At 41.4% G+C, this 18,649-nt stretch overlaps 1 protein-coding gene across 2 annotated transcripts in view; it reads left to right on the forward strand.

The window, feature by feature from the left end:
• LOC123775268 (uncharacterized) overlaps nt 1-18,649 on the forward strand; it is a 28,595-nt gene that overhangs the window by 1,310 nt on the left and 8,636 nt on the right. The window contains exons 2-4 of one of the 2 annotated variants that reach the window (XM_045770254.2): nt 11,449-11,620; nt 15,071-15,251; nt 17,154-17,292. In XM_045770254.2, coding sequence (XP_045626210.1) covers nt 11,460-11,620; nt 15,071-15,251; nt 17,154-17,292 — 481 coding nt within the window. In that variant the 5' untranslated portion in view covers nt 11,449-11,459. Of the gene's footprint in view, nt 1-11,434; nt 11,621-15,070; nt 15,252-17,153; nt 17,293-18,649 lie in introns of both variants that reach the window. The other variant, XM_045770255.2, reaches the window with a different exon arrangement.

Raw genomic sequence — 18,649 nt, forward strand, 5'->3', positions numbered from 1 at the left:
TATTACTAATATTACCAGAGATAACACGAAAGAATCGAAGTTCTAGCAACATCAGAACTTAGAAATATGTTTCCTTGCGTGAGTCTTCCTTAATGTTAAATCGCCTGCAAGGTAATTACAAACTTGAGATACTTTGCTTGGATCTTTATTTACTTTACTTCGCTGGGCCCAGTATGTCATTCCGTACTAAATATAAATACTTTAACAATTCCTGAATATTAGGCTTTGTGGGAGAGTAGTCTCCAAATTACACTTTTCCGTATTACATGGGCCTAGTGATGTAGAGTATAAGGTGTTTTGGTGATAAAGTTTACATATGATCGGATGTTTAGTTGGTGCAAACTCCCAGTGATACTTGTAGGCAAGTAGTAATTTACGTCTAAAATTCTCCTAACTTTATTGGATGCCTATACAATTTAAGTGGCTCTTTAGTATGGTAGTATGGCGATGAAAGAGCGTAGACTTCACTTTATCTGAGATGTGTTAAATTGGTATAATTATTTATCTCAAGGTCATTATAAACTCTGTGGCTCATCTTCAACCTCAGAGTCTATTTTGACCAGACCACACACTAGAAGGTGAAGGGACGACGACGTTTCGGTCCGTCCTGGACCATTCTCAAGTCGATTGTGATGAGGAAGTAGATGCAGGCAATAGAGAGAGGTGAGGAGCAAAGTGTAGTAGAGGAGATAGTAGTAGGAATAAGAACTGCAGAGGGCCTATTGGCCCACACGAGGCAGCTCCTATATGCTCCTCAGAGTCTATTATCAACCATGGTGGCCAGGGTAAGCGGTGCACCAGAGGGAGGCGCAATGGCGGAGCTGTAAGGAAGAGGATCCCACAATTTTCAGTCAAATTTATCTAAAGAGTTTCTCGTAATTTAATTGGTGGATTGTGGCATTGGTATTATTCTATAACACCAGTACTAATAAAGCATCGACATGGATGCTTACAAACGCATAAACGATCACTAATAAATTTATGCAAACTCCATAATGACCAGCTACGCAACACGTGTGCCAAGTTATGCGTAGTTATTGTTGAATGTTAAGTCCCATCATGATAAGTAATTATCAATGAAGATAATTGTTACCACACCAGGGGCGCTTCGCTGGGTCCCTCCATCTTGTCACCAGGGGCCCCTTGTCTTGCTGGGTCCCTCCATCTTGTCACCAGGGGTCCCTTGTCTTGCTGGGTCCCTCCATCTTGTCACCAGGGGCCCCTTGTCTTGCTGGGTCCCTCCATCTTGTCACCAGGGGCCCCTTGTCTTGCTGGGTCCCTCTATCTTGTCACCAGGGGCCCCTTGTCTTGCTGGGTCCCTCTATCTTGTCACCAGGGGCCCCTTGTCTTGCTGGGTCCCTCCATCTTGTCACCAGGGACTCTCGCTTCGCTGGGCCCCTCGCCTCGCTTGTGACTTTGCGTAGGGTACTTTCTCTAACTACCATATCTGGATTTTCATGGGAAAGTAATTTAAGCAGATAATTCAACAAATAAATAATCTTATATTTAGAACGAAGTTTATACGTTTAGAGGACATTATAGCAATTGCATACTTATTACAGTTTTCGTTTTTTTAGGCAGTTATTTTCACTTGCATTTCCCGGGGCAAACATTGTTGATTAACACCCAGTGTTGATAATCTCGACCCTCTGTTAATTAAACATTATAATCAACTTTACTCAAACATGTTCTTGTTTGATGGGAATCAGAGCCTAACGTCTGCCCGGACTGAACTTAGCGTCACGCATTAATCACATATTGCAGCTAAGTACGCAGTGCAACTAGTATGTAAAATTGTTTTTGCGTTATTTTAATACACGTGCACGGCATAAGTTCTATTTTATTATCACAAAAATGATGCAGCGTCGGTGAGCCCAATGGCAGATACTAGGCTAACCAATCAGTGAGGCAGATGGGACTGAAGGCAAATGAATGCAGGTTGCGCGCGTTGCACCACTACGAAGGTCACCCCCCTTATTGTTGCTCCACTTCTATTTGGTTTCCGGCACAGTGGTGTGGGTCATAATTAGTTTCTCCTTTTGTTTCTGAGCGAATATATAAATATCGTGTGAAGGGTTAGTAGTAACAAAAACAGCAGTAGTAGAAGTAACAGCAGCATCTGTATCAACATCAGTAGTGATAGTAGTAGTACAGTAGTAGTAGTGAAAGTGTTTGAGACAAGTGGTGTGTGTATAAGTGTAGGGCGAATGATGAGCAAGCTGCCAGATTGTGGCGTTTACCTCACGCGACATACCTGTGTGGAGAAAGCGTGGAGAAAGTTCTCGCGGGGAAGGTCACAACTACTCTATTGCTACATATGTGTGTGTGCTGAAGGGTACTACTAATTCTTGCTGTTATGTTTGTCTGCTGAAGAGTACTGCTGCGTGTTGAAGGGTACTACTAATTCATGCTGTTATGTTTATGTCTGCTGAAGAGTACTGCTGCGTGTTGAAGGGTACTACTAATTCATGCTGTTATGTTTATGTCTGCTGAAGAGTACTGCTGCGTGTTGAAGGGTACTACTAATTCATGCTGTTATGTTTATGTCTGCTGAAGAGTACTGCTGCGTGTTGAAGGGTACTGCTAATTGTTACTGTTGCGTTTGTGTGTGCTGAAAGGTACTGATAATTGTTACTGATGTGTTTGTGCTGAAGGGTACTGCTAATTGTTACTGTTGCGTTTGTGTGTGCTGAAAGGTACTGATAATTGTTACTGATGTGGTTGTGCTGAAGGGTACTGCTAATTGTTACTGTTGCGTTTGTGTGCTGAAAGGTACTGATAATTGTTACTGTTGCGTTTGTGTGCTGAAAGGTACTGATAATTGTTACTGTTGCGTTTGTGTGCTGAAAGGTACTGATAATTGTTACTGTTGCGTTTGTGTGCTGAAAGGTACTGATAATTGTTACTGTTGCGTTTGTGTGCTGAAAGGTACTGATAATTGTTACTGATGTGTTTGTGCTGAAGGGTACTGCTAATTGTGGATGTTGTGTTTGAGTATGCTGTAAGGTACTGGTAATGGCACTGCTGCGTATTATGAGTGTGTTGTGGAATGTGGGTTCAACAAATTTATTTTGTTGTCATGTGATAGTAAGTAGTAGTTGGTGATGACTGTTTGGAGTGTGTTAATAGTGGTAATATGTGAAGATAGTATTAGTATGTGAAAATAGTGGTAGTATGTGAAGATAGTAATGGTGGTAGATAATATGTTGATGAGAGTGGTTGTGATGGTGATAAGAGTGGGCGTTGCCCAGGAAGCTGAGGCTTGTTGAAAATCTTATTATTCTGAAAATCTGAAAATCTGAAAATCTCTTATTCTTCTTAATGAATTTTCCTCTTTGTATTAATACTATAGCATTGTCTTGGCTGTTTACGTTGTTGTTGTTGTTGTTAAAGATTCGCTACCTGGAACATAAAGTTCCAAGTAGCACGGGCTATGGTGAGCCCGTAGCTACTTATTTACGGCTTGATAAATGTTCCTCGTGTGTGTGTGTCACGGTGTGTCTTATGAAGAAGTAGCCTGAATTAATATACATTATTTTCATTAATTCATTGTTTTAAAATATCTCCAATGAGATGATCACTGTCTTAACTTGCTTAAAGAATTGCTTGTCCCGTGGCCCTCAACTTTACCCGGTATAATATATTATTTTGTATAAACAAATTATTGCATTGAATGTGATTGCCATATGTTTATAGTAGGTGTGTTTATACGAGAGTTGACTTAGCTCTAAGATGAAAAGTCACACTGCACTAAGCCGTTTCCAGTGTTTACTAGTTGTGTTTTTGCGGGGGTTGAGCTTTGCTCTTTCGGCCCGCCTCTCAACTGTCAATCAACTGTTTACTAACTACTTTTTTTTTCCCCACCTCACACACACACACACCCCAGGAAGCAGCCCGTGACAGCTGACTATCTCCCAGGTACCTATTTACTGCTAGGTAACAGGGGCACTTAGGGTGAAAGAAACTTTGCCCATTTGTTTCTGCCTCATGCGGGAATCGAACCCGCGCCACAGAATTACGAGTCCTGCGCGCTATCCACCAGGCTACAAGGCCCCCAATAATGTGTAATAATCTCCATGTAGGTGAGGTCTCCGTGCTTGCATACCGCTGTCCAGGCACAAGGATGTTGTGGAGCTCAATGACCACTTTCTTTTCTTTGAAGTTGAAGGTTCGTTTGATTATTCCCTGGGTTCGTTGGCTTTTTTCTATATGGCAACACCTGTTTGCTGAGCGGCTTTCAATGACTGGATATACTGGTAGGCCCTATACCATTGTCTGGCGAGGAGCCCCTTCTAGACTTATCAAGGTCGCCTTAGGTAAGCCATGGGCAATGCGGTTCACGTGGTCACCCATCCGATGCCTAATAGTGGTTAACTTGACTCGGAGTGACGCGGACGTCGACCAGTCACCCTTGTTTCAGTTTAGTTCATTTGTTATACACCCCATTCTCATTCTGTGGGTAATGGTGGACCCCATACCAATTCTGTGGGCAATAGTCGACCCCATATTCATCCTGTGACGGATAGTGGACCCTATTTCCATTCTGTGGGCGGTAATGGACGTCACGCCTATCTTGTGGGCGATAGTGAATTCCATACCTATCCTGTTGGCGGTAGTGGAAAAGTTTAGAGGCACAGTTACAGCCCCGCTCCTGTGCCAGGTAAGTCCACTAAGGGCTCACCATAGCCCGTGCTACTTTGGAACTTTTGTTCTAAGTAGCTGAATCTAAAACAACAAACAACATTAGAGGCACATAATGGGTTCAGCAACACCCTATTTTTCATTCTTTCAATATGTTGTAAGGCTGTATTGTGAGTTTGAGGTAATTGGGCTTTGTGATGTTACTCCCACGTATAATTTCTTAGTGTTTTAATTTGGAGAACATTTCCCAATGCTTCGATTATCCGTAAAGATCGATTAGATCTATTAGGTGGCTGCAATATCCTTGTCACTGTACATTTTCTCTCTCTTTAATTCATACACAAATTTTGATGATGGGATTTGGGACTTTTCATCGATTTTGATAAATATTACAAAGATTGACCCTTTAATAGGTCACTACAGTGACCTTAGGTTTTGCAGTCTGGTTCTGTCAGTGATTCTGTCTTGTAGTTTCTCGGTCAGTCTTTTACGTGGCACTTTATCAGTTGTCTTAAAGAAGTCTTATCACGTCTGCTGGGAAAACCTTGGCCTTTTAAGTTGGTTATTGTTTCAAAGGAACGTGAGTAAGTCTGTTACGCAGGATCTGTTTTTCCTCCTCAACATGGTTGGTGTGGGGAAGATAATAGTGGTAGTGGGCAATAATTGTGGTTGATTACACACGATATATGATAAGAAACCGGGGGGGGGGGGGGTAGAAATAGCCTAAGCTACTCTATCCCTTTGAGATGTATTTATTGCTTATCTCAATAAACATACTTGAGCTTGATAAGAAACCAAAGCTGAGTGGAAGTGAACTGTAAGAATGGCTTGAACGTATTTGTATATGACAATTCATTGGGTGCATTGTACACTTGTCATTGTACACATTGGATGCATTGTACACTTGTCATTGTACACATTGGGTGCATTGTACACTTGTCATTGTACACATTGGGTGCATAGTACACTTGACATTGTACACATTGGGTGCATTGTACACTTGTCTTTGTACACATTGGGTGCATTGTACACTTGTCATTGTACACATTGGGTGCATTGTACACTTGTCATTGTACACATTGGGTGCATTGTACACTTGTCATTGTACACATTGGGTGCATTGTACACTTGTCATTGTACACATTGGGTGCATTGTACACTTGTCATTGTACACATTGGGTGCATTGTACACTTGTCATTGTACACATTGGGTGCATTGTACACTTGTCATTGTACACATTGGGTGCATTGTACACTTGTCATTGTACACATTGGGTGCATTGTACACTTGTCATTGTACACATTGGGTGCATTGTACACTTGTCATTGTACACATTGGGTGCATTGTACACTTGTCATTGTACACATTGGGTGCATTGTACACTTGGTCTTACGACGCGGTGGGTCGCTGCTGTTGATTTTTTATTTATTTTTTGCTGAGGGATATTCTTGCGCACTGCTGCATGTTGTTGTTGTTAAAGATTCGCTACCTGGAATGTAAAATTCCAGGAGCACGGGCTATGGTGAGCCCGTAGCACTGCTGGAGTGTGATGGTGCATGAGAAGCACTGTGCGCCATCTTATGAAGCAGTGGGTCAGTGGTGTGTTTACTAGTTGTGTTTTTACGGGGGTTGAGCTTTGGTCTTTCGGCCCGCCTCTCAACTGTCAATCAACTGTTTACTAACTACTTTTTTTTTCACACTATACACACACACACACACACCAGGAAGCAGCCCGTGACAGCTGACTAACTCCCAGGTACCTATTTACTGCTAGGTAACAGGGGCATTCAGGGTGAAAGAAACTTTGCCCATTTGTTTCTGCCTCGTGCGGGAATCGAACCCGCGCCACAGAATTACGAATCCTGCGCGGTATCTACCAGGCTACGAGGCCCCTAATGACTGCTGGAGCAGTCGTGCACAGTGCACCTTTATCCGTGACGCTGTATGTTTTATTGTGAATGAAATGAATGGATGAGTGAGATTTTTTAATGTTTTTAATTGTTTAAAAGCTTTAATTTTCTTGTACTACATTACATTTATTTTTTCCCGGGCTTATGTGTGTCTGCCCAATGCATAATAGGATTAAGGGAAGGGGTTATCTTGAGGTTATCTTGAGATGATTTCGGGGCTTTAGTGCCCCCGCGGCCCGGTCCTCGACCAGGCCTCCACCCCCAGGAAGCAGCCCGTGACAGCTGACTAACACCCAGGTACCTATTTTACTGCTAGGTAACAGGGGCATAGGGTGAAAGAAACTCTGCCCATTGTTTCTCGCCGGCGCCTGGGATCGAACCCAGGACCACAGGATCACAAGTCCCGCGTGCTGTCCGCTCGGCCGACCGGCTCCCCGGGTAACGAAAATGAATGAATGAATTTTAGATATTAGAGAAAATCATATCTGTCTTGGCCTAGGAAACATAATAACATACGAATCAAGGAAACTAAGTACTTTAATTGTACTAAATTAAACATAACGTGCAACAACGGTGTTTAAATTATTATTGAACGATTTCACTATTACCTAAATGCATTTTGTGTACTCGAGTAGTAACATATCAGGAACAGTGAGTCAAGTTTTAGTCTCCGTGGTGTAGTGGTAAGACACTCGCCTGGCGTTCCGCGAGCGCTATGTCATGGGTTCGTATCCTGGCCGGGGAGGATTTACTGGGCGCAATTCCTTAACTGTAGCCTCTGTTTAACGCAACAGTAAAATGTGTACTTGGATGAAAAAACGATTCTTCGCGGCAGGGGATCGTATTCCAGGGACCATAGGATTAAGGACTTGCCCGAAACGCTACGCGTACTAGTGGCTGTACAAGAATGTAACAACTCTTGTATATATCTCAAAAAAAAAAAAAAAAAAAAAAAAAAAAAAAAGTGACACCGGTAGTCTATAATCAGAGTATATTGTGATGTGTATTCATTTAGAAAACCTTAGTCAAGCACTTCTCTTCAAATACGCGTCTTAAATTATTTTTCCCGCCATAAGCTTTCTATAAACAAACACCCTTGTTTAGATATAATGCCATGTGGCTGTTGTAAAACTGTATAAAAGAAAACAATTCATTGAAATTGAAATAAGTTTATTGAGGTAAAATATACACAAAGGGATGAGGTAGCTCAAGCTATTCTCACCCCGTTCAGTACATCGTGTTAATACATACATAGACACACATCACAAACAATAAACATATTACCAAACATTCTGAGAGATAAACATATACATTTCCTCCTTTACACAAGTAAACAATTCATTGTTGCAGATGTGCTAAAGGTCCGAGGGAGCGTTCAGTGACCTCTCTCTCTCTCTTGTTCCCCACCCACCCCCTTTCACAAGGTCCCCCTCCATAACTCCAGCCCCCCCCCCCTCAAGGTCCCGTCCCTTTTGCCGACCCCCCCCCCCCACAAGGTCCCCCAGCACTCCCCCACAACAACCTCTAGGAAAGCTGCTAACCACACCAGTCGTACGAGTCATACAATTTTAAGTGATCTCACGTATCCAGCTGTCTTCCTCAAACAGTGACCTCGTATGTACAATGACGTCGCGCATAGCTCGATCAGTCACTTGGGTCAGACCAGTATCTAGATAGGCAACGTCATGTGTACAGCCCTCGACCTTGGCTAGGAGGACCTCTGACCAACCAGTTGTATGGGCTTCCTGTCCTCGATTCACCTCTCGTCCTAAGCAAGGGAAGGGAACTACCTGGGAAAGCACCAAGACATTAGGATTATATAGCACATGGAAAAGATCATGATAAGGATTTGGGATGGTGCACAACCACTTGAACGGTCGGGGATTGAACGCCGATCTGCATGAATCGACACCGTCGTTCTACATTCCAGCCCAAGTGGTTGAAACAGAGCCAACAATAATGATGTCTAAACTGATAAATTGTTGATTCTTGTGAGTTTGTTAACCGGAATAAGGTATTAATTTTGTGGGTCGTCACCATCATAGTACTGGATGAGAGTTGTCACCATCAATGATACTGGAAGTGGGTCGTCACCATCATAGTACTGGATGAGAGTTGTCACCATCAATGATACTGGAAGTGGGTCGTCACCATCATAGTACTGGATGAGAGTTGTCACCATCAATGATACTGGAAGTGGGTCGTCACCATCATAAATACTAGAAGAGGGTCATGTCCATAGTGGGTACTGGAAGTGGGTCATCACCATCATGTATTTTATACACATAAAGCTTTAATTTTCCAATATTGTCAATAATACATATAGCTTAAAGTGGGCGAGATTGTGTCTGTGACCACCTATCCAGTTACTTCCAGACCTAAAAGTGCTTAACCCGAGTGACCGAGCGAAGCGCACATATCCACTGCGCCACCCCAGTCATATGTACTTGTTCGCCAGGTGATATATGTATTAACCTACATTGCCTATTAACCTGTTTTCTGAGAAATCACATTGATCTTTAACATCAGAAACTTGACACTCAAACTGTATTCAAAATATTCAGTCGTTGCCAACTCTTGGACTCCCGTTACCGGATGAAGTCATGAGATAGCTATATGGACTAGGCTACCTGTCTGCGCCAGGAGGAACCTCTGGCTTAGAGAAAACCGCTTTGCCAAGGGGGCCAGACTATGTCGACGTGGTCAATAGATTCAACAGTGTTTACCCTGACATGACGAGCGATAGACGCATGCTTTAGCAGGAGAGTTAGCGAACGTCATCGTGGGCATCTCAAGGGTCAGGCGCTTTCTACCAAACTTTCTCCAGCGGGTGAAAACTGCCTCACACTTGCATATCGCGGTTGGGTGTCAACTGCTGCTCGGTTCTTCTTAACTAAATAAATAATACAAACTAAACACTCTGGAAAATACAACCTTCAATAAATCAATAAACAATGAAATAAATAAAATGGTGAATTGAATGAAATAATAAAATATTAAATATATACCTTGTATATAATTATTATTATAATCTTTCTCAACCTGTGGAGCTTCTTGGGAATTTCCGGTTCTTTTGTTATGAGGTTGGTTGATTGATGAAGGTTAAGCCACCCAAGAGGTGGCACGGGCATGAATAGCCCGTAAGTGGTGACCCTTTTGAGCCATTACCAGTATCAAGAGCTGATACTGGAGATCTGTGGAGGCGCGACTGCACCCTGCGTGACGGGAGATGTCTCCCGGACCAAGTGGTGACCAGATGGTGATGAGGTTGGTGCACCATCAGTCTTTATATGAGGGACTGTTGAGCAGCACGGTCGCACCGCTCCTGTGCCAGGTAAGTCCACTACGGGCTCACCAAAGCCCGTGCTGCCTGGAACGTGTTCCAAGTAGCTGAATCTATAAAAACAACAACGTTCCTGGTTCGTCTGTACGTATTATTAGATACGCCAGCACGTACGCACGCAAGCACACACAACGTTCGGAATACACAGTTCACGGACCCGGGTTCAATTCCTAGCAGAGAAAAGCAGATGGACAGTTTCTTTCACCTGATGCCTGTTCTGTGTGTGTAGTCGATATGATGGTGAAAAGTAGGTCGTTAGTCACTCTCTCTCTCTCACACACACGCACACACAACACACCAAACACATGCGATATACCACACACACGTCACACATGAGATATCACACGTATATCACACCAAACCTGTCTCCTGAAGCCCACATAAAAAGAATAACTTCTGCGGCATACCCGAGGCTGGCTAACATCAGAACAGCGTTCAGGAACCTGTGTAAGGAATCATTCAGAATCTTGTACACCACATATGTAAGACCAATCCTGGAGTATGCGGCCCCAGCATGGAGCCCGTACCTTGTCAAGCACAAGACGAAGCTGGAAAAAGTTCAGAGGTATGCCACTATACTAGTCCCAGAACTAAGAGGCATGAGTTACGAGTAAAGGCTCCGAGAGATGCACCTTACGACACTGGAAGACAGAAGAGTAAGGGGAGACATGATCACTACCTACAACATCCTCAGGGGTATTGACAGGGTAGACAAGGATAAACTATTCAACACTGGTGGTACGCGAACAAGGGGACACAGGTGGAAACTGTGTACCCAAATGAGCCACAGAGACGTTAGTAAGAACCTTTTCAGTGTCAGAGTAGTTAACAGGTGGAATGCATTAGGAAGTGATGTGATGGAGGCTGACTCCATACACAGTTCCAAGTGTAGATATGATAGAGCCCAGTAGGCTCAGGAATCTGTACACCAGTTGATTGAGGGTCGAGAGGCGGGACCAAAGAGCCAAAGCTCAACCCCCGCAAGCACAATTAGGTGAGTACACACACACACACACACGCAAACACAACTAGGTGAATACTAGATGAATACACACACACGGCCGGTGGCTGAGTGGACAGCACGCTTGATACGTAGTCATATGGACTGGGGCTCGATTCACGGGGCCGGCAGAAACAAATGGGCAGTTTCTTTCACCCTGATGCTCCTGTTACCTAACAGTAAATAGGTACCTGGGAGGGAATTACCTGGGAGTTAGACAGCTGTCACGGGCTGCTTCCTGGTGTGTGTATGTGTGTGTGTGTGGGGGTGGGGGGGAATTAGTAGTTAATAACAGTTAATTGACAGTTGAGAGGCGGGCCGAAAGAGCAGAGCTCAACCCCCGCAAGCACAAATAGGTGAATACACACACACACACACACACACACACACACACACACACACACACACACACACACACACACACACACACACACACGCACGCACAAACGCAGTTCGTAGTTAGGTTGTGAATAGCTTAAACCATGCTAATGTTGCGTAATCAGCATTACACAACAACAGTATTTTATTGATGCTTCTAGTTTTATTATTGCAGAATTATCCAAAATGTTTATGTGGCGTGTAATGATGGGGGCGGCGGCGGCGACGGTGGTGATGGCGGCGCCAGGCAAGCCGGAGGCCAGAGAGGACACGACCCAACTGGCCGCCGAGCACCGTAAACCAGTCGTCAGCGTCACTCCTCACCCTGTCAACGACCTGGTGGACGCGTGAGTTTCTGTTAGGTTGGCTTGTGTGCTTGCGGCTCCCACCGGGTGAAACATGTTTGAGTAACGTTCAATGAACGTATAATGTGAATCAACGCTGAATAAATTTTGTATCAACGTCGGTTTTCCAGATTTGCTCTATGAGGATGGGGGGTTTATCTATAAATTCATACTAACGTATGTTTTCGTTTGACCGCGAGAACGAATATTCCTGTCAACATCCTAGCCCAGACAGTAGCCTGCCGGAGATTTCAACTCCGGCTGTATAGTGATCCATAACTGTAGGGTTCGGCCCCCTCCCCACAAACACAGGTGAGATGGGATTGGGTGGAAAATATTACTGCCTACTGAATCAGGCACGTTCACGAGCAGGCGTCGACGTCCCTCAATTGGTGACATAGTTCCCATTGATAATCAGTTCATAGTAAACATTTGATTAGCTACACAAAGGGTGGGAATATGTGCAGAAAGGGACAGTGATATGGTATATGGTTCAAGGAGCAAGACAGGAGACCATGCGATTATCTTGGCTTGAAAGAGAGAGGGGGAAGTGCTTGATGGGGGTAATTTCAGTGACGTGTACGAGGAACACACACTCGAAACCCACTCTCGTTCTCTAAATCTCTCAATCTCTAACAACTAAAATGATACAACTAATGTATCGTTGTAGGGAAGTGTAGTCCATACAATCCCAACTATTTTTGTAATTTTTTATATTTTTAAATATCGAGTTTAATATATTTATACTGTATACAAGATATTTGAATTATTATTATTATATTATATTAAAAACATAAATTATTGATTTAGTTATGATGTAATGTAGTAGTAATGGTGTAAAGTAATGATGTAATGTAGTAGTAATGGTGTAAAGTAATGATGTAATGTAGTAGTAATGGTGTAAAGTTATGATGTAATGTAGTAGTAATGGTGTAAAGTAATGATGTAATGTAGGAGTAATGGTGTAAAGTAATGATGTAATGTAGTAGTAATGGTGTAAAGTTATGATGTAATGTAGTAGTAATGGTGTAAAGTAATGATGTAATGTAGTAGTAATGGTGTAAAGTTATGATGTAATGTAGTAGTAATGGTGTAAAGTTATGATGTAATGTAGTAGTAATGGTGTAAAGTAATGATGTAATGTAGGAGTAATGGTGTAAAGTAATGATGTAATGTAGGAGTAATGGTGTAAAGTTATGATGTAATGTAGTAGTAATGGTGTAAAGTAATGATGTAATGTAGGAGTAATGGTGTAAAGTAATGATGTAATGTAGTAGTAATGGCTCATAATTTGCTTATACATTTAAGTCTGTGAAACTATTGTGTCTGATTTGTAGATATGTTAATCCCTAGACCCTCAGTATGACAGTTGATGCGGCGATGTATACAATACAATACCCACTTCTATTTTCTTGATCACAAAGTTACGTTTGATAATTTTTTTGTCAACCGCAGCTCCTACTTGCTGAATAACTATTTTTTATGACTGGTGAACCATTTCTCGAACGACCTTTTCTTTTACAATGTGCTGCAAGGTCGTGTTGTTGCTCAGGTAGTTGGTGTGAGTATTGTTATGCCAAACATGTAAGGTCTTACATTTTTCAATATTGCATTTGCCACTCTCCTGACCATTTGTAGAGGTCACGTCCCGCCAAACACACACCGAAACTACGACGTTGGTACAACGTTCGAACAAGTTTTAACACCACCTAACCAGTTATAACAACCAATATAGCAAGTTGTAACAACGTTCTAATACGTCATAAACACGTTAAGCCAAGATGTAACAACTTTATTACAAGTTGTAACAAGCGGAAAATAGAGACAGTTTCGGTTTGTGTTTCCAGGGGTAGGTCCTTTTGTATGGTCTTACTATTGTTTGCTCTGGCTGTTGGATGCTTGTATTGAATTAGTGTAGTTCTATTTTTTTAAGTTTGTCGTAGATATAAGCTAGTATTAGTATTTGTAATTATATTAAATTAAATTATATTTTAAATTATAATAATTAAATTTAAATTTAAATTATATTTATTTTAATTATATTAAATTTGTAATTTGTAAGATCTGTTATCAGATTATTCTAGCTGTTGCAAGCTAACTATGGTGTAGGAATTGGTTTTTTTCTTTAGTTATTTACCTGTGCTCAATTGTTGTTCCAGTTGTTAAGCTGTTACAATTGTCAGTATATAACAGTCGTTGTCAGCAATTAACAGTTGTTGTCAACATGTAACAGTACTGTAGTTGTCGGCATCTTCTAGTTGTTGTCAGTATCTTACAGTTGTTGTCAGTATCTTACAGTTGTTGTCAGCATCTTCCAGCTGTTGTCAGCATCTTCCAGCTGTTGTCAGCATCTTCCAGTTGTTGTCAGCATCTTCCAGTTGTTGTCAGCATCTTCCAGTTGTTGTCAGCATCTTCCAGTTGTTGTCAGCATCTTCCAGCTGTTGTCAGCATCTTACAGTTGTTGTCAGCATCTTACAGTTGTTGTCAGCATCTTCCAGTTGTTGTCAGCATCTTACAGTTGTTGTCAGCATCTTACAGTTGTTGTCAGAATTTTCCAGTTGTTGTCAGCATTTTCCAGTTGTTGTCAGCATCTTCCAGCTGTTGTCAGCATCTTACAGTTGTTGTCAGCATCTTACAGTTGTTGTCAGCATTTTCCAGTTGTTGTCAGCATTTTCCAGTTGTTGTCAGCATCTTCCAGCTGTTGTCAGCATCTTCCAGCTGTTGTCAGCATATTCCAGCTGTTGTCGGCATCTTCTAGTTGTTGTCAGCATCTTCCAGCTGTTGTCAGCATCTTACAGTTGTTGTCAGCATCTTCCAGCTGTTGTCGGCATCTTCTAGTTGTTGTCAGCATCTTCCAGTTGTTGTCAGCATCTTCCAGTTGTTGTCAGCATCTTACAGTTGTTGTCAGCATTTTCCAGTTGTTGTCAGCATCTTCCAGTTGTTGTCGGCATCTTCCAGTTGTTGTCAGCATCTTACAGTTGTTGTCAGCATTTTCCAGTTGTTGTCAGCATCTTCCAGCTGTTGTCAGCATCTTCCAGTTGTTGTCGGCATCTTCCAGTTGTTGTCAGCATCTTCCAGTTGTTGTCAGCATCTTACAGTTGTTGTCAGCATTTTCCAGTTGTTGTCAGCATCTTCCAGTTGTTGTCAGCATCTTCCAGCTGTTGTCAGCATCTTCCAGTTGTTGTCAGTATCTTCCAGTTGTTGTCAGCATCTTCCAGTTGTTGTCAGCATCTTACAGTTGTTGTCAGCATCTTACAGCTGTTGTCATTTCACTCTTAAAGTGACAACAACTGAATCCTCACTCATTTCCAACACTTGTCTCTTTAAGCCTTTCACTCAGTTCCAACACTGCCTCTGGACCGTCTCCGTCACCCACAATGCTTTCACTCAACCCTCTCACTCCAACATTACCACAGATCTCTCCAACACTACCATTTCTCTGACCAATTCCAGGCTGCTCAAGTCCGATACCATGTCAGCTGTGGACGAGGCGGCAGCGCGGATCACCTCAGCTGTTGGAGAAGTGGTGGAGGACCTGGGAGACTTTGTAGTGGGCACCGTCAAGGACCTTCCCAACACCATCCGTGAGGTCTCCACCACCGTCAACAAGGCAATGACTGACGGAAGCGAGAGGGTCAGTCAGTCAATACTTGGCCGAAATGCTTTGCGAATTAGTAGACTTAGTTAATGAGCAATCCAGACTAAATATAAATTTTTTATTTTAAACTATTAACTTTTGATGTGACTGCTTTTATTCACTAAAGTACCTGTTGATGAAGAACCTTTCCAGAAGAACATAAACTGCCAACATGTAACATTCTTAATTTACTCTCCCATGTATGTCCCATCCATGTCACCTACCACCTCACTATTAGAAGATATAAACAGGTGCTATAATGTATATATTTATATTTGAAGTCTTCTCGAGGCATGCACAAATGAAGCCTTTCATCAGTCCACAAAGAGACATGTATCTACAAATAGACGGAGTAGCAATGGGCTCCCTTTTAGGAGTGTTATTGCTAATTTTTATATGGGAACCATCGAAGATAGTCTTCAGCAGTAGACAAAAACCAACTGCATACTGCCGTTATACAGATGACATATTCGTCATAGTAAAAGACTAAGACGAACTAATTGATCTAAAAAGCCATCTAGAGAGAGACTCAGTACTCCGATATATATATATATATATATATATATATATATATATATATATATATATATATATATATATATATATATTACAGATCTCGTTAGATTTATACCAGTAGCTAGAATATGCAGCAGTTGTATGGTGCCCATATCTTAAGAAGCACATCAACAAACTGGAAAAGGTGCAAAGACAGGCCACCAAGTGGCTCCCAGAATTGAAAGACAAGAGCTACAAGGAGAGGTTAGAGGCATTAAATATGCAAAAACTAGAAGCTAGAAGAAAAAGAGGAGATATGATTACTACGTTCAAGATAGTAACAGGAATCGATAAAATTGATAGGGAAGAATTCCTGAGACCTGGAACTTCAAGAACAAGAGGTCATAGATTTAAACTAACGAAACAAAGCTGCATAAGAAATATAAGAAAATTCACTTTCGTAAACAAAGTGGTAGACGGTTGGAACAAGTTAGGTGAAAAGGTGGTGGAGGCCAAAACCGTCAGTAATTTCAAAGCGTTATATGACAAAGAGTGCTGGGAAAGACGGGACACCACGAGCGTAGCTCTCATCCTGTAACTACACTTAGGTAATTACTAACACTAGTTGCCCCAATGAGGACAGGAAGTTGGTGACTTGTCAAAGATCCTCCATTTGTTCAGATGATTTGTTCAAGCTAAAGATACATGCATACATATTTGTATGCATGTATCGACGGATGTCTGACAGCTAAGTGGACAGCGCTTCGGATTCGTAGTCCTGAGGTTCCGGGTTCGATCCCCAGTGGAAGCGGAAACAAATGACCAGTTTCTTTCACTCTGATGCCCCTGTTCACCCAGCAGTAAATAGGTACCTGGGAGTTGGACAGCTGCTACGGGTTGCTTCCTGGGGATGTGTAACGAAAAAGAAGGCCTGGTCGAGGACCGGGCCGCGGGAACGCTAAGCCCCGAAATCATCTCAAGATAAAGATGCATGTACCCGTCAGTCTGTTGTATTTTAGTAAATAAATAAATTATGCATTGCATGCAAACTATATGGATCTACTATTTTGTTTCAAACTCGCTTTCAAATCTTGTGTGAGCCTATTGTTTGAATTTGTATACAGTACTAACGAATTTTGCTATTGAAATTGAAATTGAAATAAGTTTATTGAGGTAAAATACACACAAAGGGATGAGGTAGCTCAAGCTATTCTCACCCCGTTCAGTACATCGTGTTAATACATACATAGACACACATCACAAACAATAAACATATTACCAAACATTCTGAGAGATAAACATATACATTTCCTCCTTTACACAAGTAGTATGGTATCAGACATACACACAAATACTTTATGACCGAGGTATACTGTATAGACAATAATTTAGCTATTGACGCAGGTGGAAATCATCGTGAAAAGGTTCAGGACAAGACTTGTTAATGAGACGGCTGTGGCAAGTAAGAGCGTCACCAACACCGTGGACAGAGTTCACAAGGCTGCCAACTCCTCCCAGACAGTGGATAGCTTCATGAAACTTCGTATGTTGCCTTTTTTGGGGGTTGGGATTTTAGCTCATTCTGTCTGATTTCTCCAGTTTTCTGTCTGCATATTAGTGCCTTTAGGCACTAATCTGCACTTGACTTGCCTGTAAATCCTACATTTTTATTTTATCCTGTGTATGTATGTACATTAGCTTGAATAAAATAATAATAATAATATATTATTATTATTATTATTATTATTATTAATATATTATTATTATTATTATTCCATACACGGAGAGTAATCACATTAATGTGACTACATCACTAATAATATCCGTACGGGCCGTGATAAGTGTTCGAATTTATGCGGTGGGTGTTCAGTCCTAATGCAATACAGTACCTATACCATGTCGTGGTCTAGTCGCAAGAGCATGTGCGTGGAAACACCCACCACATAGGATCGAACCCTCATCATGGCTCCTACAGATTTTCTCATTATTATTATTATTATTCTTATTCTTATACAGTATTATTTGACTCGTGTCCTACACTTCATTGTTTATGGAATTTTGAGCTATAAAGTGTGGGGAGTATTTATTATTCTTTAGACCATTAAGACTATCATATAGTCTAAATGAGATTGTGAGTACAGCTAAGTTATTTTATAGCTACTGTAATAGGTTTCAGAATTTAAAAAGGGTTCTTCTTGTATCTTCAATTGAGTTTGTTTTGACTACTGATTTATTTGAAATACATAATAATTGGTCATATAGTTGTGGTTCTTAGAACCCTATGTACAGATACCATAGGAGAGATATGGATAGATGAGTGTGTGCAGTTTAGATAAATAAGTAGTGAGAGATATAAAAGCAAATCTTCAAAAAATATGCTCACAGTTTCAAAAAATATGCCCACAGTTTCAAAAAATATGCCCACAGTTTCAAAAAATATGCCCACAGTTTTGGATACTTTTATTATGTTTTGTATATACTTTATACTGTAAAAATAGTACTTATATTTTATATATAAAATGTATGTAGGAACATGTTACAGTGGTTACTTATTGGTAGAGTAATTGTATATTATATAAAGCCACTAATTGTGCACAATATTTTGGGCATCATTGAAGTTTAATTTGTTGTCAATGAGTAGGCCTAGAAATTTTGTATTCAATTTTTATTTTGAGTGTTGTTAAATAGTCCCAATGGATATGGTACTCATTTTCGTCAAGATATGAGCGCCAACGTCGTCGTTTTCGTCAAGAAATGAGCTACCAACGTCGTAGTTTCAGTGTGTGTTTGGCGGGGAATTAGGCAACGACACAACCAGTTGCAAGCATATGGTGATTTACAGTCCTTTTATTTTTGTAGGATTAAGTTTGCTAGGTAATGCATAAATCTGAAGCAAAAAT

Source organism: Procambarus clarkii, chromosome 70, assembly GCF_040958095.1.
Source record: "Procambarus clarkii isolate CNS0578487 chromosome 70, FALCON_Pclarkii_2.0, whole genome shotgun sequence".
Taxonomy (NCBI): domain Eukaryota; kingdom Metazoa; phylum Arthropoda; class Malacostraca; order Decapoda; family Cambaridae; genus Procambarus; species Procambarus clarkii.